The sequence below is a fragment of the Pseudophryne corroboree genome, chromosome 5 (genome assembly GCF_028390025.1).
Source record: "Pseudophryne corroboree isolate aPseCor3 chromosome 5, aPseCor3.hap2, whole genome shotgun sequence".
NCBI lineage: Eukaryota > Metazoa > Chordata > Amphibia > Anura > Myobatrachidae > Pseudophryne > Pseudophryne corroboree.
In genome coordinates, this window is record NC_086448.1 from 13104826 (window position 1) to 13129487 (window position 24662).

The following is a 24662-nucleotide window of genomic DNA, read 5'->3' on the forward strand; positions in this document are numbered from 1 at the left end:
GTGGTTTCTATCTTTTGCCATGTCTGTGGAAATCTGTATTGCCTGACACAGGGGGGTAAATTTACTAAGATTCGTAATTTCCGAAAAAAGGTCAAAGTTCAATCACGAATGACATCGACAGTGTAAAACTGCAACTTTTTGAATTGATTACGATGGATTTACTAAGCTGTCGTATTCGGGTTTTTCTTTTCTTCCGATGTCGATGTCATTCGTTTTTTTTTACCTATTTTTACGGCAGTGATTAGCAAAACACTGCCGTTTTTTTTTACAATCAATCTCGGCCGGATCTGTGTGATCCGTGCTGGGGTTCTTATTTTTTTTTTTTTTAATTAAACAATGTAAAATCCCCAAAAAAAAATGCGTGGGGTCCCCCCTCCTAAGCATAACCAGCCTCGGGCTCTTTGAGCCGATCCTGGTTGCAGAAATATGGGGACAAAATTGACAGGGGTTCCCCCATATTTAAGCAACCAGCATCGGGCTCTGCGCCTGGTCCTGGTTCCAAAAATACGGGGGACAAAAAGAGTAGGGGTCCCCCGTATTTTTAAAACCAGCACCGGGCTCCACTAGCTGGACAGATAATGCCACAGCCGGGGGTCACTTTTATACAGTGCCCTGCGGCCGTGGCATCAAAAATCCAACTAGTCACCCCTGGCCGGGGTACCCTGGGGGAGTGGGGACCCCTTCAATCAAGGGGTCCCCCCCCCCAGCCACCCAAGGGCCAGGGGTGAAGCCCGAGGCTGTCCCCCCCCATCCAATGGGCTGCGGATGGGGAGGCTGATAGCCATTTGTGATAATGAAAAGATATTGTTTTTAGTAGCAGTACTATAAGTCCCAGCAAGCCTCCCCCGCATGCTGGTACTTGGAGAACCACAAGTACCAGCATGCGGCGGAAAAACGGGCCCGCTGGTACCTGTAGTACTACCACTAAAAAAATACCCAAAAAAACACAAGACACACACACCGTGAAAGTATAATTTTATTACATACATACACACATACATACATACATACTTACCTTATGTTCTCACGCAGGTCGGTCCTCTTCTCCAGTAGAATCCAAGGGCTACCTGTTGAAGAAATTCTACTCACCAGATCCAGTGGTCCAGGCTCCTCGGCAAATCCAGGGATAATCCACGTACTTGAATAAAACAAAAAAAGGGTTGCCCGACCTCGAACTGAAAGGTGACCCATGTTTGCACATGGGTCACCTTTCCACGAATGCCAGAAACCCACTTTGCCTTCTGACTAAGTGGGTTTCTTCAGCCAATCAGGGAGTGCCACGTTGTAGCACTCTCCTGATCAGCTGTGTGCTCCTGTCCTCACTGACAGGCAGCACACGGCAGTGTTACAATGTAGCGCCTATGCGCTACATTGTAACCAATGATGGGAACTTTCTGCCCTGCGGTTGACCTAAAGTGACGTCACCGCTGAGCAGAAAGTTCCCAGCATTGGTTACAATGGAGCGCATAGGCGCTACATTGTAACACTGCCGTGTGCCGCCTGTCAGTGAGGACAGCAGCACACAGCTGATCAGGAGAGTGCTACAACGTGGCACTCCCTGATTGGCTGAAGAAACCCACTTAGACAGAAGTCAAAGTGGGTTTCTGGCATTCGTGGGAAGGTGACCCATGTGCAAACATGGGTCCCCTTTCAGTTCGTGGTCGGGACACCGTTTTTTTTTATTTATTCAAGTACGTGGATTAACCCTGGATTTGCCGAGGAGCCTGGACCCATGGATCTGGTGAGTAGAATTTCTTCAACAGGTACCCTTGGATTCTACTGGAGAAGAGGACCGACCTGCGTGAGAACATAAGGTAAGTAACTAAGTATGTATGTATGTGTGTATGTATGTAATAAAATTATACTTTCACGGTGTGTGTGTCTTGTGTTTTTTTGGGTATTTTTTTAGTGGTAGTACTACAGGTACCAGCGGGCCCGTTTTTCTGCCGCATGCTGGTACTTGTGGTTCTCCAAGTACCAGCATGCGGGGGAGGCTTGCAGGTACTTGTAGTACTGCTACTAAAAACAATATCTTTTCATTATCACAAATGGCTATCAGCCTCCCCATCCGCAGCCCATTGGATGGGGGGGGACAGCCTCGGGCTTCACCCCTGGCCCTTGGGTGGCTGGGGGGGGGACCCCTTGATTGAAGGGGTCCCCACTCCCCCAGGGTACCCCGGCCAGGGGTGACTAGTTGGATTTTTGATGCCACGGCCGCAGGGCACTGTATAAAAGTGACCCCCGGCTGTGCCATTATCTGTCCAGCTAGTGGAGCCCGGTGCTGGTTTTAAAAATACGGGGGACCCCTACTCTTTTTGTCCCCCGTATTTTTGGGACCAGGACCAGGCGCAGAGCCCGATGCTGGTTGCTTAAATATGGGGGAACCCCTGTCATTTTTTTCCCCATATTTCTGCAACCAGGATCGGCTCAAAGAGCCCGAGGCTGGTTATGCTTAGGAGGGGGGACCCCACGCAATTTTTTTGGCAAAAATAAGCACTTTCCCACCCCTTCCCACTGATATACATGCACGGATCTCATGGATCCCTGCATGCATCTCAAATCACGGAAAAAAAAAGCAGGTCTGTTTTTTTTAGGACTTTTTTACGAGTTGTAATTTTTCACGGCAGTGTTTTGTGTTTTTTTGCTTTGCACTTCTTAGTAAATGACCGAGATTCATATCTAAACAGGCGTAATTTGACCGATGGTGTATTCATTCGTAATTTTTTACCTGAACTAGCAAAAAATTACGAATGCCCTCATCACTGCCGTGATTAGTGTTTAGTAAATGACCGAGATTAACCGAGATGACACTTTGAAGAAAAAACGGCATCTCGGTCAAAATCGGGAGCTTAGTAAATATACCCCAGGGTCTGATTCTGCAGTATACAGTATGCCGTTTCACATGCCCATGCAGATTCCTGATTATTGGGAATCTGCGCAGATGCAGGACCCGTTCTGCGCATGTGCAGATGTGTGATGTCACATAGTCCGCCTTCTGCCTCTGCCTGAGTAACAGACAATGGCATTCAGGGGGCAGTACATCATCCTTGTATAAACCTCTGAATTCACTCTGATCTGTGACTTGTGGTTCTGATGCACTACAGCGGTATTATAATAGATTTATTAAGGGAATCACACGAGGCTGGCGGCGTCTGAACTGACTTCAATGGTTACAATTTCCAATGGTTTCAGTAGCTTGCATAACACCGAGACCTCAACTAATTGTCTAAAACCAGAGGCACTGATCTCAGATATTAACTGCAGATCTAATGGTAACCTAGCCATCAATGCTTCAGTGATCCACTGTGCAACAGGATGGCGCTGTCATACTCGGCTCCTCGTGCAAATGTTTGTTTCACAGTCAATTGTTTGAAACTACTAGTCCTCTCAGTCCTCTTCTGGGATGAAGAGTCACCCCCGCAGCTGCAGCCCTAGCAAACAGAGACTTGGACAGGTCTCCTGCTTCTGTAGCCTATATGATGTAAGGAGCTGCATACTGCTATTGACATGTTCACTGACTCAGATTATCCGTAATGCGCTGCTGCCCGTCTGTGGGAGTGAGGATGCCTGCACATGCTCCATTCTGCTCGAGCATCCAGTAGCCGTTTACACCTCAGGCCTTGGGCCAGACCTAGGTATTTGCCTGCTGGCCGCATTACTGGCCATGTTACTATTGATCACAACGCTGCTGTGAATGGCAACAATTATTCCACATTTAGCCATTATTTTCATTAGTCTCTGCATACCTTCACCTTTCCGTTCTTATACAGAGTACATCACCATTATCTGGTGGTCAGAGTAATTTGGCCACCCCGTGTATAGCTGCTTGCCATTTCCCTATCGGTCAGTAAGGGTCAGCTCCTCATCAGTTCCTCTTCAGTTGTGCTGTGCTCCTCATCAGTTCCTCTTCAGTTGTGCTGTGCTCCTCATCAGTTCCTCTTCAGTTGTGCTGTGCTCCTCATCAGTTCCTCTTCAGTTGTGTTGTGCTCCTCATCAGCTCCTCATCAGTTGTGCTGTGCTCCTCATCAGTTCCTCTTCAGTTGTGCTGTGCTCCTCATCAGTTCCTCTTCAGTTGTGTTGTGCTCCTCATCAGCTCCTCATCAGTTGTGCTGTGCTCCTCATCAGTTCCTCATCAGTTGTGCTGTGCTCCTCATCAGTTCCTCATCAGTTGTGCTGTGTTCCTCATCAGTTCCTCTTCAGTTGTGCTGCACTCCTCATCAGTTCCTCTTCAGTTGTGCTGTGCTCCTCATCAGTTCCTCTTCAGTTGTGCTGTGCTCCTCATCAGTTCCTCTTCAGTTGTGCTGTGTTCCTCATCAGTTCTTCTTCAGTTGTGCTGTGCTCCTCATCAGTTCCTCTTCAGTTGTGCTGTGCTCCTCATCAGTTCCTCTTCAGTTGTGCTGTGCTCCTCATCAGTTCCTCATCAGTTGTGGTGCGCTCCTCATCAGTTCTCTTTAGTTGTGCTGTGCTCCTCATCAGTTCTTCTTCAGTGGTGCTGTGCTCCTCATCAGTTCCTCATCAGTTGTGCTGTGCTCCTCATCTGTTCTCTTTAGTTGTGCTGTGCTCCTCATCAGTTCCTCATCAGTTGTGCTGTGTTCCTCATCAGTTCTTCTTCAGTTGTGCTGTGCTCCTCATCAGTTCCTCATCAGTTGTGCTGCACTCCTCATCAGTTCCTCATCAGTTGTGGTGTGCTCCTCATCAGTTGTGCTGTGCTCCTCATCAGTTCCTCATCAGTTGTGGTGCGCTCCTCATCAGTTGTGCTGTGCTCCTCATCAGTTCCTCATCAGTTGTGGTGCGCTCCTCATCAGTTGTGGTGTGCTCCTCATCAGTTCCTCATCAGTTGTGCAGTGTTCCTCATCAGTTCTTCTTCAGTTGTGCTGTGCTCCTCATCAGTTCCTCATCAGTTGTGCTGTGTTCCTCATCAGTTCTTCTTCAGTTGTGCTGTGCTCCTCATCAGTTCCTCATCAGTTGTGCTGCACTCCTCATCAGTTCCTCATCAGTTGTGGTGCGCTCCTCATCAGTTGTGCTGTGCTCCTCATCAGTTCCTCATCAGTTGTGGTGCGCTCCTCATCAGTTGTGCTGTGCTCCTCATCAGTTCCTCATCAGTTGTGCTGCACTCCTCATCAGTTCCTCATCAGTTGTGCTGTGCTCCTCATCAGTTCCTCATCAGTTGTGCTGTGCTCCTCATCAGTTCCTCATCAGTTGTGCTGCGCTCCTCATCAGTTGTGCTGTGCTCCTCATCAGTTCCTCATCAGTTGTGCTGTGCTCCTCATCAGTTCCTCATCAGTTGTGCTGCGCTCCTCATCAGTTCCTCATCAGTTGTGCTGTGCTCCTCATCAGTTCCTCATCAGTTGTGCTGTGCTCCTCATCAGTTCCTCATCAGTTGTGGTGCGCTCCTCATCAGTTGTGCTGCGCTCCTCGTCCGTTCTCTGCTGTTTCTTGGTGTTTGATTTTTTCTCATTCCTTGATCTTTTGCTGCCTGCCCTGACCCTGGGGTGTTTCTGACCTCTATATTAGCCCTTGCATCTAGAAAATCTTCTACCTTATCCGTTCTATTTTTAGCTGTTATTTGTCTGGATAATTCAGTGGTTGACATCACTTTACAGTGGTGGGGTTCCCCTACTAAAGTAATGTAATACCCCTAAGTAGGTGCCGGAACATGAGACTGGGTGTGGCGTTCTTACTATGACCAGGTTTGGGGTATTATCAGAGAAGTACACATTTAAGTAAACTCTCCCCTCAGACATATTGGGCGGAATTCAAATGTTTAATCGTTGGCAGCCACTAGATGGCGCCCAGATGGAGCTCCATTCGGAAACTATGACTGTCAGTGAAAAGTCACCCATTTGGATGGTCAAACTGCACTTTTTGTGATCGCACCCAGCACTTTGGTCAGGTTTAGCTGCCTTGCGTGGCTAAACTCGACCTCTATGGGCTCGAGCAGCCCAAGAACCAGAAACAATTGAATATCGCCACAATGATCTCTCGTCACTTTAGACGGGTGATCAGGCGCGATAATCAATTGAATATCGCTGATTGACCAACAACAGTTTTTCTTTGAAAATAGATTCTCAATTAGGGCGGGATGTACTAAAGTGAAAATGCTGTAAAAATCCAGTTTTGGGGGGTTTTACTGCATTTTCATATGTACTTACCCCCGTCCACCGGGTCTCCGCTGCATAGGGTGAGAATTCCCAACCGCTGTCCTCAGGGCACACTAACAGTGCAGGTGTTAGTGATCTCCAGGCTTCAGATGTTTATATCAAAATAACTGAGGTATTAATATAACTAAAACCTGAGGATAAGGTTGAGAATTCCTGGTGTAGGGTAATACCAGCTTTTGCTGAGGTTACCCTAAAGATGCCTATGGGTATTCTTCCGCAATGCGATGTGGAGAAGGTTCCGTCACGGAAGCCTCCCAGCATCCCCACGGCCGCCACTGGTCTGCACATGCGCAGTTGAACTCCCAGGTCATAGACTCAGAAGTCCAGCAGCCGCAGCGCATCGGGAAGTCCAGCTCTGATCACAGCAGCTGCCCTTTGCAACACTAATTACATGTTAGTACATATGCCATTAATGTCGGCGTGATGTGTGGCGCAACAGGTTGGTACATCACGCCCTTTATTAGAATGAGCAGTATTATAACAATACAACGGTCTATGCAATTAATCAGCTTTAGATTATTTTATTACCAGTTATTTATATAGCGCACACATATTCCACTGCGCTGTACAGAGAGTGTATGCAGCTTTAGGGCTGAGCGGGACAGCACCTTACTTACAGGGGCTGCAGTCACCTATGTAGCACACCCCTCCCCTATATATCAATAGACGGGGGACAGGGGCGACTTAACTAACTTTAGGGGTGACCCCATTTTATGGGGTGTATGACAGTAAAGTTATCATTATTGTTTGTAATACTACTGCAGAACCTCTTGTCAGAGGATTTTACATTTATTCTCATTCCCTATAATTTTATTGAACCTCTGCGTTGGTTCTTTGTGATTGTTTCAGTATGCAACTTACTTTTGTGTCCCGTATATCGTTTGATAATATTAAGCGTAGATTAGCCATTTCTAGTCACACAGTAGTCCTGGCGGCACCCGAGTACCGGTGAGGATGTCAGGTATTAAGGGAAACATGGCTGTTATAGTATTAGAGACTGATACCAGCGTTACTAGTGTGATACATCAATGTGGTGCGGTTACATGACAGTATACTACATATCACACAGGAAACGTCAGTGTGTAATAAGTGATATTTATAATAGTATAATAGCATCTTTCACCTAACTTACCCTAATGATTTACTTTAAAACACAGTTTTCCTTTAGTTTATGTAACTGGATTTCTCATCTTCTATATAGGGAACAACAGTGTCCCCATTCATTTCATCAGTGCTATCTGACCCCACCCAGTGGGAGACCCCCAATGAGTTCAACCCGGGGCACTTTCTCGATGACAAGGGGCAGTTCTGGACAAGACCAGCATTTATGGCATTTTCAGCAGGTGAGACCGATGTAACTTATTCTGGTGCCATTTTACATAATGGGGCTAATTCAGGTTGGATCGCAAATCACGATCTAACCGGAATTATTACGGTCGCCCCACAGGTGCATGCACCCGCACTTTCTGTGAGGGGGCTGCAGAAAATGTGATTATCTTTGCCTGTTAATCAGGCAGAGGCGTGCAGGGGAGACAATGCTCCGTTTCCAGGGCGGAGACAGAGCATTGCGGGGGCGGTGAAATGCGAACGGGGCTTGGTGCGGCGAGAACGGGGTAATGATCGCGGCAGCTGCATGATGTCACACAGAGCCGCTGCAATTGGGAACATAGCGGTGGGTCTCCTGTGGGCGCAGATAAGCTGCGCCAGCAGGAGGCATCTTCTATTTCTGCTAACAAGCAGAAATTGCGATGCATTTGCAATTTCTGCTTGTTGAAGTGGGGGGGGGGGGGGGGAGGCGGCAGTCAGCATGCTGGGCGACCTTGCCCTGTGATGGGTGGCCCACAGCATGCTAGCAAAAGGAGTGCAAATTCTGCTAATTTGCATAATTTGCAATCCTTACTCAATTAGGCCCAATATTAGTAACATTACATAGCAAATGGAGCAGATGAGAGTTCTGTGTGTCCTGTGAGGAGAATTGGGGGAGATGGGAGCTCTGTGTGTCCTGTGAGGAGAGTTGGGGGAGACGGGAGCTCTGTGTGTCCTGTGAGGAGAATTGGGGGAGATGGGAGCTCTGTGTGTCCTGTGAGGAGAATTGGGGGAGATGGGAGCTCTGTGTGTCCTGTGAGGAGAATTGGGGAGATGGGAGCTCTGTGTGTCCTGTGAGGAGAATTGGGGGAGACGGGAGCTCTGTGTGTCCTGTGAGGAGAATTGGGGGAGATGGGTGCTCTGTGTGTCCTGTGAGGAGAATTGGGGAGATGGGAGCTCTGTGTGTCCAGTGAGGAGAAAGAATTGGTGGAGATGGGAGCTCTGTGTGTCCTGTGAGGAGAATTGGGGGAGACGGGAGCTCTGTGTGTCCTGTGAGGAGAATTGGGGGAGATGGGAGCTCTGTGTGTCCTGTGAGGAGAATTGGGGGAGACGGGAGCTCTGTGTGTCCTGTGAGGAGAATTGGGGGAGATGGGAGCTCTGTGTGTCCTGTGAGGAGAATTGGGGGAGATGGGAGCTCTGTGTGTCCTGTGAGGAGAATTGGGGGAGATGGGAGCTCTGTGTGTCCTGTGAGGAGAATTGGTGGAGATGGGAGCTCTGTGTGTCCTGTGAGGAGAATTGGTGGAGATGGGAGCTCTGTGTGTCCTGTGAGGAGAATTGGGGGAGATGGGAGCTCTGTGTGTCCTGTGAGGAGAATTGGTGGAGATAGAAGCTCTGTGTGTCCTGTGAGGAGAATTGGGGGAGATGGGAGCTCTGTGTGTCCTGTGAGGAGAATTGGGGGAGATGGGAGCTCTGTGTGTCCTGTGAGGAGAATTGGGGGAGATGGGAGCTCTGTGTGTCCTGTGAGGAGAATTGGTGGAGATGGGAGCTCTGTGTGTCCTGTGAGGAGAATTGTGGGAGATGGGAGCTCTGTGTGTCCTGTGAGGAGAATTGGGGGAGATGGGAGATCTGTGTGTCCTGTGAGGAGAATTGGTGGAGATAGAAGCTCTGTGTGTCCTGTGAGGAGAATTGGGGGAGATGGGAGATCAGTGTGTCCTGTAAGGAGAATTGGTGGAGATAGAAGCTCTGTGTGTCCTGTGAGGAGAATTGGGGGAGACGGGAGCTCTGTGTGTCCTGTGAGGAGAATTGGGGGAGATGGGAGCTCTGTGTGTCCTGTGAGGAGAATTGGGGGAGATGGGTGCTCTGTGTGTCCTGTGAGGAGAACTGGGGAGATGGGAGCTCTGTGTGTCCTGTGAGGAGAAAGAATTGGTGGAGATGGGAGCTCTGTGTGTCCTGTGAGGAGAATTGGGGGAGACGGGAGCTCTGTGTGTCCTGTGAGGAGAATTGGGGGAGATGGGAGCTCTGTGTGTCCTGTGAGGAGAATTGGGGGAGACGGGAGCTCTGTGTGTCCTGTGAGGAGAATTGGGGGAGATGGGTGCTCTGTGTGTCCTGTGAGGAGAATTGGGGAGAAGGGAGCTCTGTGTGTCCAGTGAGGAGAAAGAATTGGTGGAGATGGGAGCTCTGTGTGTCCTGTGAGGAGAATTGGGGGAGACGGGAGCTCTGTGTGTCCTGTGAGGAGAATTGGGGGAGATGGGAGCTCTGTGTGTCCTGTGAGGAGAATTGGGGGAGACGGGAGCTCTGTGTGTCCTGTGAGGAGAATTGGGGGAGAGGGGAGATCTGTGTGTCCTGTGAGGAGAATTGGGGAGATGGGAGCTCTGTGTCTCCTGTGAGGAGAATTGGGGGAGATGGGAGCTCTGTGTGTCCTGTGAGGAGAATTGGTGGATATGGGAGCTCTGTGTGTCCTGTGAGGAGAATTGGGGGAGATGGGAGCTCTGTGTGTCCTGTGAGGAGAATTGGTGGAGATAGAAGCTCTGTGTGTCCTGTGCGGAGAATTGGGGGAGATGGGAGCTCTGTGTGTCCTGTGAGGAGAATTGGGGGAGATGGGAGCTCTGTGTGTCCTGTGAGGAGAATTGGGGGAGATGGGAGCTCTGTGTGTCCTGTGAGGAGAATTGGTGGAGATGGGAGCTCTGTGTGTCCTGTGAGGAGAATTGTGGGAGATGGGAGCTCTGTGTGTCCTGTGAGGAGAATTGGGGGAGATGGGAGATCTGTGTGTCCTGTGAGGAGAATTGGTGGAGAAAGAAGCTCTGTGTGTCCTGTGAGGAGAATTGGGGGAGATAGAAGCTCTGTGTGTCCTGTGAGGAGAATTGGGGGAGATGGGAGATCTGTGTGTCCTGTGAGGAGAATTGGTGGAGATAGAAGCTCTGTGTGTCCTGTGAGGAGAATTGGGGGAGACGGGAGCTCTGTGTGTCCTGTGAGGAGAATTGGGGGAGATGGGAGCTCTGTGTGTCCTGTGAGGAGAATTGGGGGAGACGGGAGCTCTGTGTGTCCTGTGAGGAGAATTGGGGGAGATGGGTGCTCTGTGTGTCCTGTGAGGAGAATTGGGGAGAAGGGAGATCTGTGTGTCCTGTGAGGAGAATTGGTGGAGATAGAAGCTCTGTGTGTCCTGTGAGGAGAATTGGGGGAGATGGGAGATCAGTGTGTCCTGTGAGGAGAATTGGTGGAGATAGAAGCTCTGTGTGTCCTGTGAGGAGAATTGGGGGAGATGGGAGCTCTGTGTGTCCTGTGAGGAGAATTGGGGGAGATGGGAGCTCTGTGTGTCCTGTGAGGAGAATTGGGGGAGATGGGAGCTCTGTGTGTCCTGTGAGGAGAATTGGTGGAGATGGGAGCTCTGTGTGTCCTGTGAGGAGAATTGTGGGAGATGGGAGCTCTGTGTGTCCTGTGAGGAGAATTGGTGGAGATGGGAGCTCTGTGTGTCCTGTGAGGAGAATTGTGGGAGATGGGAGCTCTGCGTGTCCTGTGAGGAGAATTGGGGGAGACGGGAGATCTGTGTGTCCTGTGAGGAGAATTGGTGGAGATAGAAGCTCTGTGTGTCCTGTGAGGAGAATTGTGGGAGATGGGAGCTCTGTGTGTCCTGTGAGAATTGGGGGAGACGGGAGCTCTGTGTGTCCTGGGAGGAGAATTGGTGGAGACGGGAGCTCTGTGTGTCCTGTGAGGAGGATTGGGGGAGACTGGAGCTCTGTGTGTCCTGTGAGGAGAATTGGTGGAGACGGGAGCTCTGTGTGTCCTGTGAGGAGGATTGGGGGAGACTGGAGCTCTGTGTGTCCTGTGAGGAGAATTGGGGGAGACGGGAGCTCTGTGTGTCCTGTGAGGAGAATTGGTGGAGATGGGAGCTCTGTGTGTCCTGTGAGGAGAATTGGGGGAGACGGGAGCTCTGTGTATCCTGTGAGGAGAATTGGGTGAGACGGGAGCTCTGTGTGTCCTGTTAAGAGAATTGGGGGATACGGGAGCTCTGTGTATCCTGTGAGGAGAATTGTTGGAGATGGGAGCTCTGTGTGTCCTGTGAGAAGAATTGGGGGAGATGGGAGCTCTGTGTGTCCTGTGAGAATTGGGGGAGACGGGAGCTCTGTGTGTCCTGTGAGGAGAATTGGGGGAGACGGGAGCTCTGTGTGTCCTGTGAGGAGAATTGGGGGAGATGAGAGCTCTGTGTGTCCTGTGAGGAGAATTGGGGGAGATGGGAGCTCTGTGTGTCCTGTGAGGAGAATTGGGGGAGATGGGAGCTCTGTGTGTCCTGTGAGGAGAATTGGAGGAGATGGGAGCTCTGTGTGTCCTGTGAGGAGAATTGGGGGAGGTGGGAGCTCTGTGTGTCCTGTGAGGAGAATTGGGGGAGATGGGAGCTCTGTGTGTCCTATGAGGAGAATTTGGGGAGATGGGAGCTCTGTGTGTCCTGTGAGGAGAATTGGGGGAGATGGGAGCTCTGTGTGTCCTGTGAGGAGAATTGGAGGAGACGGGAGCTCTGTGTGTCCTGTGAGGAGAATTGGGGGAGATGGGAGCTCTGTGTGTCCTGTGAGGAGAATTGGGGGAGATGGGAGCTCTGTGTGTCCTGTGAGGAGAATTGGTGGAGATGGGAGCTCTGTGTGTCCTGTGAGAATTGGGGCAGATGGGAGCTCTGTGTGTCCTGTGAGGAGAATTGGGGGAGACGGGAGCTCTGTGTGTCCTGTGAGGAGAATTGGGGGAGATGGGAGCTCTGTGTGTCCTGTGAGGAGAATTGGGGGAGATGGGAGCTCTGTGTGTCCTGTGAGGAGAATTGGGGAGATGGGAGCTCTGTGTGTCCTGTGAGGAGAATTTGGGGATACGGGAGCTCTGTGTGTCCTGTGAGGAGAATTGGGGGAGATGGGTGCTGTGTGTGTCCTGTGAGGAGAATTGGGGAGATGGGAGCTCTGTGTGTCCTGTGAGGAGAAAGAATTGGTGGAGATGGGAGCTCTGTGTGTCCTGTGAGGAGAATTGGGGGAGACGGGAGCTCTGTGTGTCCTGTGAGGAGAATTGGGGGAGATGGGAGCTCTGTGTGTCCTGTGAGGAGAATTGGGGGAGATGGGAGCTCTGTGTGTCCTGTGAGGAGAATTGGTGGAGATGGGAGCTCTGTGTGTCCTGTGAGGAGAATTGGGGGAGATGGGAGATCTGTGTGTCCTGTGAGGAGAATTGGTGGAGATAGAAGCTCTGTGTGTCCTGTGAGGAGAATTGGGGGAGATGGGAGATCAGTGTGTCCTGTAAGGAGAATTGGTGGAGATAGAAGCTCTGTGTGTCCTGTGAGGAGAATTGGGGGAGACGGGAGCTCTGTGTGTCCTGTGAGGAGAATTGGGGGAGATGGGAGCTCTGTGTGTCCTGTGAGGAGAATTGGGGGAGATGGGTGCTCTGTGTGTCCTGTGAGGAGAACTGGGGAGATGGGAGCTCTGTGTGTCCTGTGAGGAGAAAGAATTGGTGGAGATGGGAGCTCTGTGTGTCCTGTGAGGAGAATTGGGGGAGACGGGAGCTCTGTGTGTCCTGTGAGGAGAATTGGGGGAGATGGGAGCTCTGTGTGTCCTGTGAGGAGAATTGGGGGAGACGGGAGCTCTGTGTGTCCTGTGAGGAGAATTGGGGGAGATGGGTGCTCTGTGTGTCCTGTGAGGAGAATTGGGGAGAAGGGAGCTCTGTGTGTCCAGTGAGGAGAAAGAATTGGTGGAGATGGGAGCTCTGTGTGTCCTGTGAGGAGAATTGGGGGAGACGGGAGCTCTGTGTGTCCTGTGAGGAGAATTGGGGGAGATGGGAGCTCTGTGTGTCCTGTGAGGAGAATTGGGGGAGACGGGAGCTCTGTGTGTCCTGTGAGGAGAATTGGGGGAGAGGGGAGATCTGTGTGTCCTGTGAGGAGAATTGGGGAGATGGGAGCTCTGTGTCTCCTGTGAGGAGAATTGGGGGAGATGGGAGCTCTGTGTGTCCTGTGAGGAGAATTGGTGGATATGGGAGCTCTGTGTGTCCTGTGAGGAGAATTGGGGGAGATGGGAGCTCTGTGTGTCCTGTGAGGAGAATTGGTGGAGATAGAAGCTCTGTGTGTCCTGTGCGGAGAATTGGGGGAGATGGGAGCTCTGTGTGTCCTGTGAGGAGAATTGGGGGAGATGGGAGCTCTGTGTGTCCTGTGAGGAGAATTGGGGGAGATGGGAGCTCTGTGTGTCCTGTGAGGAGAATTGGTGGAGATGGGAGCTCTGTGTGTCCTGTGAGGAGAATTGTGGGAGATGGGAGCTCTGTGTGTCCTGTGAGGAGAATTGGGGGAGATGGGAGATCTGTGTGTCCTGTGAGGAGAATTGGTGGAGAAAGAAGCTCTGTGTGTCCTGTGAGGAGAATTGGGGGAGATAGAAGCTCTGTGTGTCCTGTGAGGAGAATTGGGGGAGATGGGAGATCTGTGTGTCCTGTGAGGAGAATTGGTGGAGATAGAAGCTCTGTGTGTCCTGTGAGGAGAATTGGGGGAGACGGGAGCTCTGTGTGTCCTGTGAGGAGAATTGGGGGAGATGGGAGCTCTGTGTGTTCTGTGAGGAGAATTGGGGGAGATGGGAACTCTGTGTGTCCTGTGAGGAGAATTGGTGGAGATGGGAGCTCTGTGTGTCCTGTGAGGAGAATTGTGGGAGATGGGAGCTCTGTGTGTCCTGTAAGGAGAATTGGGGGAGATGGGAGCTCTGTGTGTCCTGTGAGGAGAATTGGGTGAGATGGGAGCTCTGTGTGTCCTGTGAGGAGAATTGGGGAGATGGGAGCTCTGTGTGTCCTGTGAGGAGAATTGGGGGAGACGGGAGCTCTGTGTGTCCTGTGAGGAGAATTGGGGGAGATGGGTGCTGTGTGTGTCCTGTGAGGAGAATTGGGGAGATGGGAGCTCTGTGTGTCCTGTGAGGAGAAAGAATTGGTGGAGATGGGAGCTCTGTGTGTCCTGTGAGGAGAATTAGGGGAGACGGGAGCTCTGTGTATCCTGTGAGGAGAATTGGGGGAGATGGGAGCTCTGTGTGTCCTGTGAGGAGAATTGGGGGAGATGGGAGCTCTGTGTGTCCTGTGAGGAGAATTGGTGGAGATGGGAGCTCTGTGTGTCCTGTGAGGAGAATTGGGGGAGATGGGAGCTCTGTGTGTCCTGTGAGGAGAATTGGTGGAGATAGAAGCTCTGTGTGTCCTGTGAGGAGAATTGGGGGAGATGGGAGCTCTGTGTGTCCTGTGAGGAGAATTGGGGGAGATGGGAGCTCTGTGTGTCCTGTGAGGAGAATTGGGGGAGATGGGAGCTCTGTGTGTCCTGTGAGGAGAATTGGTGGAGATGGGAGCTCTGTGTGTCCTGTGAGGAGAATTGTGGGAGATGGGAGCTCTGTGTGTCCTGTGAGGAGAATTGGTGGAGATGGGAGCTCTGTGTGTCCTGTGAGGAGAATTGTGGGAGATGGGAGCTCTGCGTGTCCTGTGAGGAGAATTGGGGGAGACGGGAGATCTGTGTGTCCTGTGAGGAGAATTGGTGGAGATAGAAGCTCTGTGTGTCCTGTGAGGAGAATTGTGGGAGATGGGAGCTCTGTGTGTCCTGTGAGAATTGGGGGAGACGGGAGCTCTGTGTGTCCTGGGAGGAGAATTGGTGGAGACGGGAGCTCTGTGTGTCCTGTGAGGAGGATTGGGGGAGACTGGAGCTCTGTGTGTCCTGTGAGGAGAATTGGTGGAGACGGGAGCTCTGTGTGTCCTGTGAGGAGGATTGGGGGAGACTGGAGCTCTGTGTGTCCTGTGAGGAGAATTGGGGGAGACGGGAGCTCTGTGTGTCCTGTGAGGAGAATTGGTGGAGATGGGAGCTCTGTGTGTCCTGTGAGGAGAATTGGGGGAGACGGGAGCTCTGTGTGTCCTGTGAGAATTGGGGGAGACGGGAGCTCTGTGTGTCCTGTGAGGAGAATTGGGGGAGACGGGAGCTCTGTGTGTCCTGTGAGGAGAATTGGGGGAGATGAGAGCTCTGTGTGTCCTGTGAGGAGAATTGGGGGAGATGGGAGCTCTGTGTGTCCTGTGAGGAGAATTGGGGGAGATGGGAGCTCTGTGTGTCCTGTGAGGAGAATTGGAGGAGATGGGAGCTCTGTGTGTCCTGTGAGGAGAATTGGGGGAGGTGGGAGCTCTGTGTGTCCTGTGAGGAGAATTGGGGGAGATGGGAGCTCTGTGTGTCCTATGAGGAGAATTTGGGGAGATGGGAGCTCTGTGTGTCCTGTGAGGAGAATTGGGGGAGATGGGAGCTCTGTGTGTCCTGTGAGGAGAATTGGAGGAGACGGGAGCTCTGTGTGTCCTGTGAGGAGAATTGGGGGAGATGGGAGCTCTGTGTGTCCTGTGAGGAGAATTGGGGGAGATGGGAGCTCTGTGTGTCCTGTGAGGAGAATTGGTGGAGATGGGAGCTCTGTGTGTCCTGTGAGAATTGGGGCAGATGGGAGCTCTGTGTGTCCTGTGAGGAGAATTGGGGGAGACGGGAGCTCTGTGTGTCCTGTGAGGAGAATTGGGGGAGATGGGAGCTCTGTGTGTCCTGTGAGGAGAATTGGGGGAGATGGGAGCTCTGTGTGTCCTGTGAGGAGAATTGGGGAGATGGGAGCTCTGTGTGTCCTGTGAGGAGAATTTGGGGATACGGGAGCTCTGTGTGTCCTGTGAGGAGAATTGGGGGAGATGGGTGCTGTGTGTGTCCTGTGAGGAGAATTGGGGAGATGGGAGCTCTGTGTGTCCTGTGAGGAGAAAGAATTGGTGGAGATGGGAGCTCTGTGTGTCCTGTGAGGAGAATTGGGGGAGACGGGAGCTCTGTGTGTCCTGTGAGGAGAATTGGGGGAGATGGGAGCTCTGTGTGTCCTGTGAGGAGAATTGGGGGAGATGGGAGCTCTGTGTGTCCTGTGAGGAGAATTGGTGGAGATGGGAGCTCTGTGTGTCCTGTGAGGAGAATTGGGGGAGATGGGAGCTCTGTGTGTCCTGTGAGGAGAATTGGTGGAGATAGAAGCTCTGTGTGTCCTGTGAGGAGAATTGGGGGAGATGGGAGCTCTGTGTGTCCTGTGAGGAGAATTGGGGGAGATGGGAGCTCTGTGTGTCCTGTGAGGAGAATTGGGGGAGATGGGAGCTCTGTGTGTCCTGTGAGGAGAATTGGTGGAGATGGGAGCTCTGTGTGTCCTGTGAGGAGAATTGGTGGAGATGGGAGCTCTGTGTGTCCTGTGAGGAGAATTGGGGGAGACGGGAGCTCTGTGTATCCTGTGAGGAGAATTGGGTGAGACGGGAGCTCTGTGTGTCCTGTTAAGAGAATTGGGGGATACGGGAGCTCTGTGTATCCTGTGAGGAGAATTGTTGGAGATGGGAGCTCTGTGTGTCCTGTGAGAAGAATTGGGGGAGATGGGAGCTCTGTGTGTCCTGTGAGAATTGGGGGAGACGGGAGCTCTGTGTGTCCTGTGAGGAGAATTGGGGGAGACGGGAGCTCTGTGTGTCCTGTGAGGAGAATTGGGGGAGATGAGAGCTCTGTGTGTCCTGTGAGGAGAATTGGGGGAGATGGGAGCTCTGTGTGTCCTGTGAGGAGAATTGGGGGAGATGGGAGCTCTGTGTGTCCTGTGAGGAGAATTGGAGGAGATGGGAGCTCTGTGTGTCCTGTGAGGAGAATTGGGGGAGGTGGGAGCTCTGTGTGTCCTGTGAGGAGAATTGGGGGAGATGGGAGCTCTGTGTGTCCTATGAGGAGAATTTGGGGAGATGGGAGCTCTGTGTGTCCTGTGAGGAGAATTGGGGGAGATGGGAGCTCTGTGTGTCCTGTGAGGAGAATTGGAGGAGACGGGAGCTCTGTGTGTCCTGTGAGGAGAATTGGGGGAGATGGGAGCTCTGTGTGTCCTGTGAGGAGAATTGGGGGAGATGGGAGCTCTGTGTGTCCTGTGAGGAGAATTGGTGGAGATGGGAGCTCTGTGTGTCCTGTGAGAATTGGGGCAGATGGGAGCTCTGTGTGTCCTGTGAGGAGAATTGGGGGAGACGGGAGCTCTGTGTGTCCTGTGAGGAGAATTGGGGGAGATGGGAGCTCTGTGTGTCCTGTGAGGAGAATTGGGGGAGATGGGAGCTCTGTGTGTCCTGTGAGGAGAATTGGGGAGATGGGAGCTCTGTGTGTCCTGTGAGGAGAATTTGGGGATACGGGAGCTCTGTGTGTCCTGTGAGGAGAATTGGGGGAGATGGGTGCTGTGTGTGTCCTGTGAGGAGAATTGGGGAGATGGGAGCTCTGTGTGTCCTGTGAGGAGAAAGAATTGGTGGAGATGGGAGCTCTGTGTGTCCTGTGAGGAGAATTGGGGGAGACGGGAGCTCTGTGTGTCCTGTGAGGAGAATTGGGGGAGATGGGAGCTCTGTGTGTCCTGTGAGGAGAATTGGGGGAGATGGGAGCTCTGTGTGTCCTGTGAGGAGAATTGGTGGAGATGGGAGCTCTGTGTGTCCTGTGAGGAGAATTGGGGGAGATGGGAGCTCTGTGTGTCCTGTGAGGAGAATTGGTGGAGATAGAAGCTCTGTGTGTCCTGTGAGGAGAATTGGGGGAGATGGGAGCTCTGTGTGTCCTGTGAGGAGAATTGGGGGAGATGGGAGCTCTGTGTGTCCTGTGAGGAGAATTGGGGGAGATGGGAGCTCTGTGTGTCCTGTGAGGAGAATTGGTGGAGATGGGAGCTCTGTGTGTCCTGTGAGGAGAATTGTGGGAGATGGGAACTCTGTGTGTCCTGTGAGGAGAATTGGGGGAGACGGGAGATCTGTGTGTCCTGTGAGGAGAATTGGTGGAGATAGAAGCTCTGTGTGTCCCGTGAGGAGAATTGTGGGAGATGGGAGCTCTGTGTGTCCTGTGAGGAGAATTGGTGGAGATAGAAGCTCTGTGTGTCCCGTGAGGAGAATTGTGGGAGATGGGAGCTCTGTGTGTCCTGTGAGGAGAATTGGTGGAGATGGGAGCTCTGTGTGTCCTGTGAGGAGAATTGGGGGAGATGGGAGCTCTGTGTGTCCTGTGAGGAGAATTGGTGGAGATGGGAGCTCTGTGTGTCCTGTGAGGAGAATTGTGGGAGATGGGAGCTCTGTGTGTCCTGTGAGGAGAATTGGGGGAGACGGGAGATCTGTGTGTCCTGTGAGGAGAATTGGTGGAGATAGAAGCTCTGTGTGTCCCGTGAGGAGAATTGTGGGAGATGGGAGCTCTGTGTGTCCTGTGAGGAGAATTGGTGGAGATGGGAGCTCTGTGTGTCCTGTGAGGAGAATTGGGGGAGATGGGAGCTCTGTGTGTCCTGTGAGGAGAATTGGTGGAGATAGAAGCTCTGTGTGTCCTGTGAGGAGAATTGGGGGAGATGGGAGCTCTGTGTGTCCTGTGAGGAGAATTGGGGGAGATGGGAGCTCTGTGTGTCCTGTGAGGAGAATTGGTGGAGATAGAAGCTCTGTGTGTCCTGTGAGGAGAATTGGGGGAGATGGGAGCTCTGTGTGTCCTGTGAGGAGAATTGGTGGAGATGGGAGCTCTGTGTGTCCTGTGAGGAGAATTGTGGTAGATGGGAGCTCTGTGTGTCCTGTGAGGAGAATTGGTGGAGATGGGAGCTCTGTGTGTCCTGTGAGGAGAATTGTGGGAGATGGGAGCTCTGCGTGTCCTGTGAGGAGAATTGGGGGAGACGGGAGATCTGTGTGTCCTGTGAGGAGAATTGGTGGAGATAGAAGCTCTGTGTGTCCTGTGAGGAGAATTGTGGGAGATGGGAACTCTGTGTGTCCTGTGAGGAGAATTGGTGGAGATGGGAGCTCTGGGTGTCCTGTGAGAATTGGGGGAGACGGGAGCTCTGTGTGTCCTGGGAGGAGAATTGGTGGAGACGGGAGCTCTGTGTGTCCTGTGAGGAGGATTGGGGGAGACTGGAGCTCTGTGTGTCCTGTGAGGAGAATTGGTGGAGACGGGAGCTCTGTGTGTCCTGTGAGGAGGATTGGGGGAGACTGGAGCTCTGTGTGTCATGTGAGGAGAATTGGGGGAGACGGGAGCTCTGTGTGTCCTGTGAGGAGAATTGGTGGAGATGGGAGCTCTGTGTGTCCTGTGAGGAGAATTGGGGGAGACGGGAGCTCTGTGTATCCTGTGAGGAGAATTGGGTGAGACGGGAGCTCTGTGTGTCCTGTTAAGAGAATTGGGGAAGACGGCAGCTCTGTGTATGCTGTGAGGAGAATTGTTGGAGATGGGAGCTCTGTGTGTCCTGTGAGAAGAATTGGGGGAGATGGGAGCTCTGTGTGTCCTGTGAGAATTGGGGGAGACGGGAGCTCTGTGTGTCCTGTGAGGAGAATTGGGGGAGACGGGAGCTCTGTGTGTCCTGTGAGGAGAATTGGGGGAGATGGGAGCTCTGTGTGTCCTGTGAGGAGAATTGGGGTAGATGGGAGCTCTGTGTGTCCTGTGAGGAGAATTGGGGGAGATGGGAGCTCTGTGTGTCCTGTGAGGAGAATTGGAGGAGATGGGAGCTCTGTGTGTCCTGTGAGGAGAATTGGGGGGGTTGGGAGCTCTGTGTGTCCTGTGAGGAGAATTGGGGGAGACGGGAGCTCTGTGTGTCCTGTTAAGAGAATTGGGGGAGACGGGAGCTCTGTGTGTCCTGTGAGGAGAATTGTTGGAGATGGGAGCTCTGTGTGTCCTGTGAGAAGAATTGGGGGAGATGGGAGCTCTGTGTGTCCTGTGAGAATTGGGGGAGACGGGAGCTCTGTGTGTCCTGTGAGGAGAATTGGGGGAGACGGGAGCTCTGTGTGTCCTGTGAGGAGAATTGGGGGAGATGGGAGCTCTGTGTGTCCTGTGAGGAGAATAGGGGGAGATGGGAGCTCTGTGTGTCCTGTGAGGAGAATTGGGGGAGATGGGAGCTCTGTGTGTCCTGTGAGGAGAATTGGAGGAGATGGGAGCTCTGTGTGTCCTGTGAGGAGAATTGGGGGAGGTGGGAGCTCTGTGTGTCCTGTGAGGAGAATTGGGGGAGATGGGAGCTCTGTGTGTCCTATGAGGAGAATTTGGGGAGATGGGAGCTCTGTGTGTCCTGTGAGGAGAATTGGGGGAGATGGGAGCTCTGTGTGTCCTGTGAGGAGAATTGGAGGAGACGGGAGCTCTGTGTGTCCTGTGAGGAGAATTGGGGGAGATGGGAGCTCTGTGTGTCCTGTGAGGAGAATTGGGGGAGATGGGAGCTCTGTGTGTCCTGTGAGGAGAATTGGTGGAGATGGGAGCTCTGTGTGTCCTGTGAGAATTGGGGCAGATGGGAGCTCTGTGTGTCCTGTGAGGAGAATTGGGGGAGACGGGAGCTCTGTGTGTCCTGTGAGGAGAATTGGGGGAGATGGGAGCTCTGTGTGTCCTGTGAGGAGAATTGGGGGAGATGGGAGCTCTGTGTGTCCTGTGAGGAGAATTGGGGAGATGGGAGCTCTGTGTGTCCTGTGAGGAGAATTGGGGGAGACGGGAGCTCTGTGTGTCCTGTGAGGAGAATTGGGGGAGATGGGTGCTGTGTGTGTCCTGTGAGGAGAATTGGGGAGATGGGAGCTCTGTGTGTCCTGTGAGGAGAAAGAATTGGTGGAGATGGGAGCTCTGTGTGTCCTGTGAGGAGAATTGGGGGAGACGGGAGCTCTGTGTGTCCTGTGAGGAGAATTGGGGGAGATGGGAGCTCTGTGTGTCCTGTGAGGAGAATTGGGGGAGATGGGAGCTCTGTGTGTCCTGTGAGGAGAATTGGTGGAGATGGGAGCTCTGTGTGTCCTGTGAGGAGAATTGGGGGAGATGGGAGCTCTGTGTGTCCTGTGAGGAGAATTGGTGGAGATAGAAGCTCTGTGTGTCCTGTGAGGAGAATTGGGGGAGATGGGAGCTCTGTGTGTCCTGTGAGGAGAATTGGGGGAGATGGGAGCTCTGTGTGTCCTGTGAGGAGAATTGGGGGAGATGGGAGCTCTGTGTGTCCTGTGAGGAGAATTGGTGGAGATGGGAGCTCTGTGTGTCCTGTGAGGAGAATTGTGGGAGATGGGAGCTCTGTGTGTCCTGTGAGGAGAATTGGGGGAGACGGGAGATCTGTGTGTCCTGTGAGGAGAATTGGTGGAGATAGAAGCTCTGTGTGTCCCGTGAGGAGAATTGTGGGAGATGGGAGCTCTGTGTGTCCTGTGAGGAGAATTGGTGGAGATGGGAGCTCTGTGTGTCCTGTGAGGAGAATTGGGGGAGATGGGAGCTCTGTGTGTCCTGTGAGGAGAATTGGTGGAGATAGAAGCTCTGTGTGTCCTGTGAGGAGAATTGGGGGAGATGGGAGCTCTGTGTGTCCTGTGAGGAGAATTGGGGGAGATGGGAGCTCTGTGTGTCCTGTGAGGAGAATTGGGGGAGATGGGAGCTCTGTGTGTCCTGTGAGGAGAATTGGTGGAGATGGGAGCTCTGTGTGTCCTGTGATTAGAATTGAGGGAGATGGGAGCTCTGCGTGTCCTGTGAGGAGAATTGGTGGAGATGGGAGCTCTGTGTGTCCTGTGAGGAGAATTGTGGGAGATGGGAGCTCTGCGTGTCCTGTGAGGAGAATTGGGGGAGACGGGAGATCTGTGTGTCCTGTGAGGAGAATTGGTGGAGATAGAAGCTCTGTGTGTCCTGTGAGGAGAATTGTGGGAGATGGGAGCTCTGTGTGTCCTGTGAGGAGAATTGGTGGAGATGGGAGCTCTGTGTGTCCTGTGAGAATTGGGGGAGACGGGAGCTCTGTGTGTCCTGGGAGGAGAATTGGTGGAGACGGGAGCTCTGTGTGTCCTGTGAGGAGGATTGGGGGAGACTGGATCTCTGTGTGTCCTGTGAGGAGAATTGGTGGAGACGGGAGCTCTGTGTGTCCTGTGAGGAGGATTGGGGGAGACTGGAGCTCTGTGTGTCCTGTGAGGAGAATTGGGGGAGACGGGAGCTCTGTGTGTCCTGTGAGGAGAATTGGTGGAGATGGGAGCTCTATGTGTCCTGTGAGGAGAATTGGGGGAGACGGGAGCTCTGTGTATCCTGTGAGGAGAATTGGGTGAGACGGGAGCTCTGTGTGTCCTGTTAAGAGAATTGGGGAAGACGGGAGCTCTGTGTATGCTGTGAGGAGAATTGTTGGAGATGGGAGCTCTGTGTGTCCTGTGAGAAGAATTGGGGGAGATGGGAGCTCTGTGTGTCCTGTGAGAATTGGGGGAGACGGGAGCTCTGTGTGTCCTGTGAGGAGAATTGGGGGAGACGGGAGCTCTGTGTGTCCTGTGAGGAGAATTGGGGGAGATGGGAGCTCTGTGTGTCCTGTGAGGAGAATTGGGGAAGATGGGAGCTCTGTGTGTCCTGTGAGGAGAATTGGGGGAGATGGGAGCTCTGTGTGTCCTGTGAGGAGAATTGGAGGAGATGGGAGCTCTGTGTGTCCTGTGAGGAGAATTGGGGGAGGTGGGAGCTCTGTGTGTCCTGTGAGGAGAATTGGGGGAGACGGGAGCTCTGTGTGTCCTGTTAAGAGAATTGGGGGAGACGGGAGCTCTGTGTATCCTGTGAGGAGAATTTTTGGAGATGGGAGCTCTGTGTGTCCTGTGAGAAGAATTGGGGGAGATGGGAGCTCTGTGTGTCCTGTGAGAATTGGGGGAGACGGGAGCTCTGTGTGTCCTGTGAGGAGAATTGGGGGAGACGGGAGCTCTGTGTGTCCTGTGAGGAGAATTGGGGGAGATGGGAGCTCTGTGTGTCCTGTGAGGAGAATTGGGGGAGATGGGAGCTCTGTGTGTCCTGTGAGGAGAATTGGGGGAGATGGGAGCTCTGTGTGTCCTGTGAGGAGAATTGGAGGAGATGGGAGCTCTGTGTGTCCTGTGAGGAGAATTTGGGGAGGTGGGAGCTCTGTGTGTCCTGTGAGGAGAATTGGGGGAGATGGGAGCTCTGTGTGTCCTATGAGGAGAATTTGGGGAGATGGGAGCTCTGTGTGTCCTGTGAGGAGAATTGGGGGAGATGGGAGCTCTGTGTGTCCTGTGAGGAGAATTGGAGAAGACGGGAGCTCTGTGTGTCCTGTGAGGAGAATTGGGGGAGATGGGAGCTCTGTGTGTCCTGTGAGGAGAATTGGGGGAGATGGGAGCTCTGTGTGTCCTGTGAGGAGAATTGGTGGAGATGGGAGCTCTGTGTGTCCTGTGAGAATTGGGGCAGATGGGAGCTCTGTGTGTCCTGTGAGGAGAATTGGGGGAGACGGGAGCTCTGTGTGTCCTGTGAGGAGAATTGGGGGAGATGGGAGCTCTGTGTGTCCTGTGAGGAGAATTGGGGGAGATGGGAGCTCTGTGTGTCCTGTGAGGAGAATTGGGGAGATGGGAGCTCTGTGTGTCCTGTGAGGAGAATTGGGGGAGACGGGAGCTCTGTGTGTCCTGTGAGGAGAATTGGGGGAGATGGGTGCTGTGTGTGTCCTGTGAGGAGAATTGGGGAGATGGGAGCGCTGTGTGTCCTGTGAGGAGAAATAATTGGTGGAGATGGGAGCTCTGTGTGTCCTGTGAGGAGAATTGGGGGAGACGGGAGCTCTGTGTGTCCTGTGAGGAGAATTGGGGGAGATGGGAGCTCTGTGTGTCCTGTGAGGAGAATTGGGGGAGATGGGAGCTCTGTGTGTCCTGTGAGGAGAATTGGTGGAGATGGGAGCTCTGTGTGTCCTGTGAGGAGAATTGGGGGAGATGGGAGCTCTGTGTGTCCTGTGAGGAGAATTGGTGGAGATAGAAGCTCTGTGTGTCCTGTGAGGAGAATTGGGGGAGATGGGAGCTCTGTGTGTCCTGTGAGGAGAATTGGGGGAGATGGGAGCTCTGTGTGTCCTGTGAGGAGAATTGGTGGAGATGGGAGCTCTGTGTGTCCTGTGAGGAGAATTGTGGGAGATGGGAGCTCTGTGTGTCCTGTGAGGAGAATTGGGGGAGACGGGAGATCTGTGTGTCCTGTGAGGAGAATTGGTGGAGATAGAAGCTCTGTGTGTCCCGTGAGGAGAATTGTGGGAGATGGGAGCTCTGTGTGTCCTGTGAGGAGAATTGGTGGAGATAGAAGCTCTGTGTGTCCCGTGAGGAGAATTGTGGGAGATGGGAGCTCTGTGTGTCCTGTGAGGAGAATTGGTGGAGATGGGAGCTCTGTGTGTCCTGTGAGGAGAATTGGGGGAGATGGGAGCTCTGTGTGTCCTGTGAGGAGAATTGGTGGAGATGGGAGCTCTGTGTGTCCTGTGAGGAGAATTGTGGGAGATGGGAGCTCTGTGTGTCCTGTGAGGAGAATTGGGGGAGACGGGA

General features: G+C 52.7%; 1 protein-coding gene across 1 annotated transcript in view; it reads left to right on the top strand.

The window, feature by feature from the left end:
- The window catches only part of LOC134927092 (cytochrome P450 2C31-like), a 218087-nt gene that overhangs the window by 186324 nt on the left and 7101 nt on the right, over nt 1–24662 (top strand). Inside the window, exon 7 of the mRNA XM_063921095.1 lies at nt 7363–7504. Coding sequence (XP_063777165.1) covers nt 7363–7504 — 142 coding nt within the window. The remainder of the gene's footprint in view (nt 1–7362; nt 7505–24662) is intronic.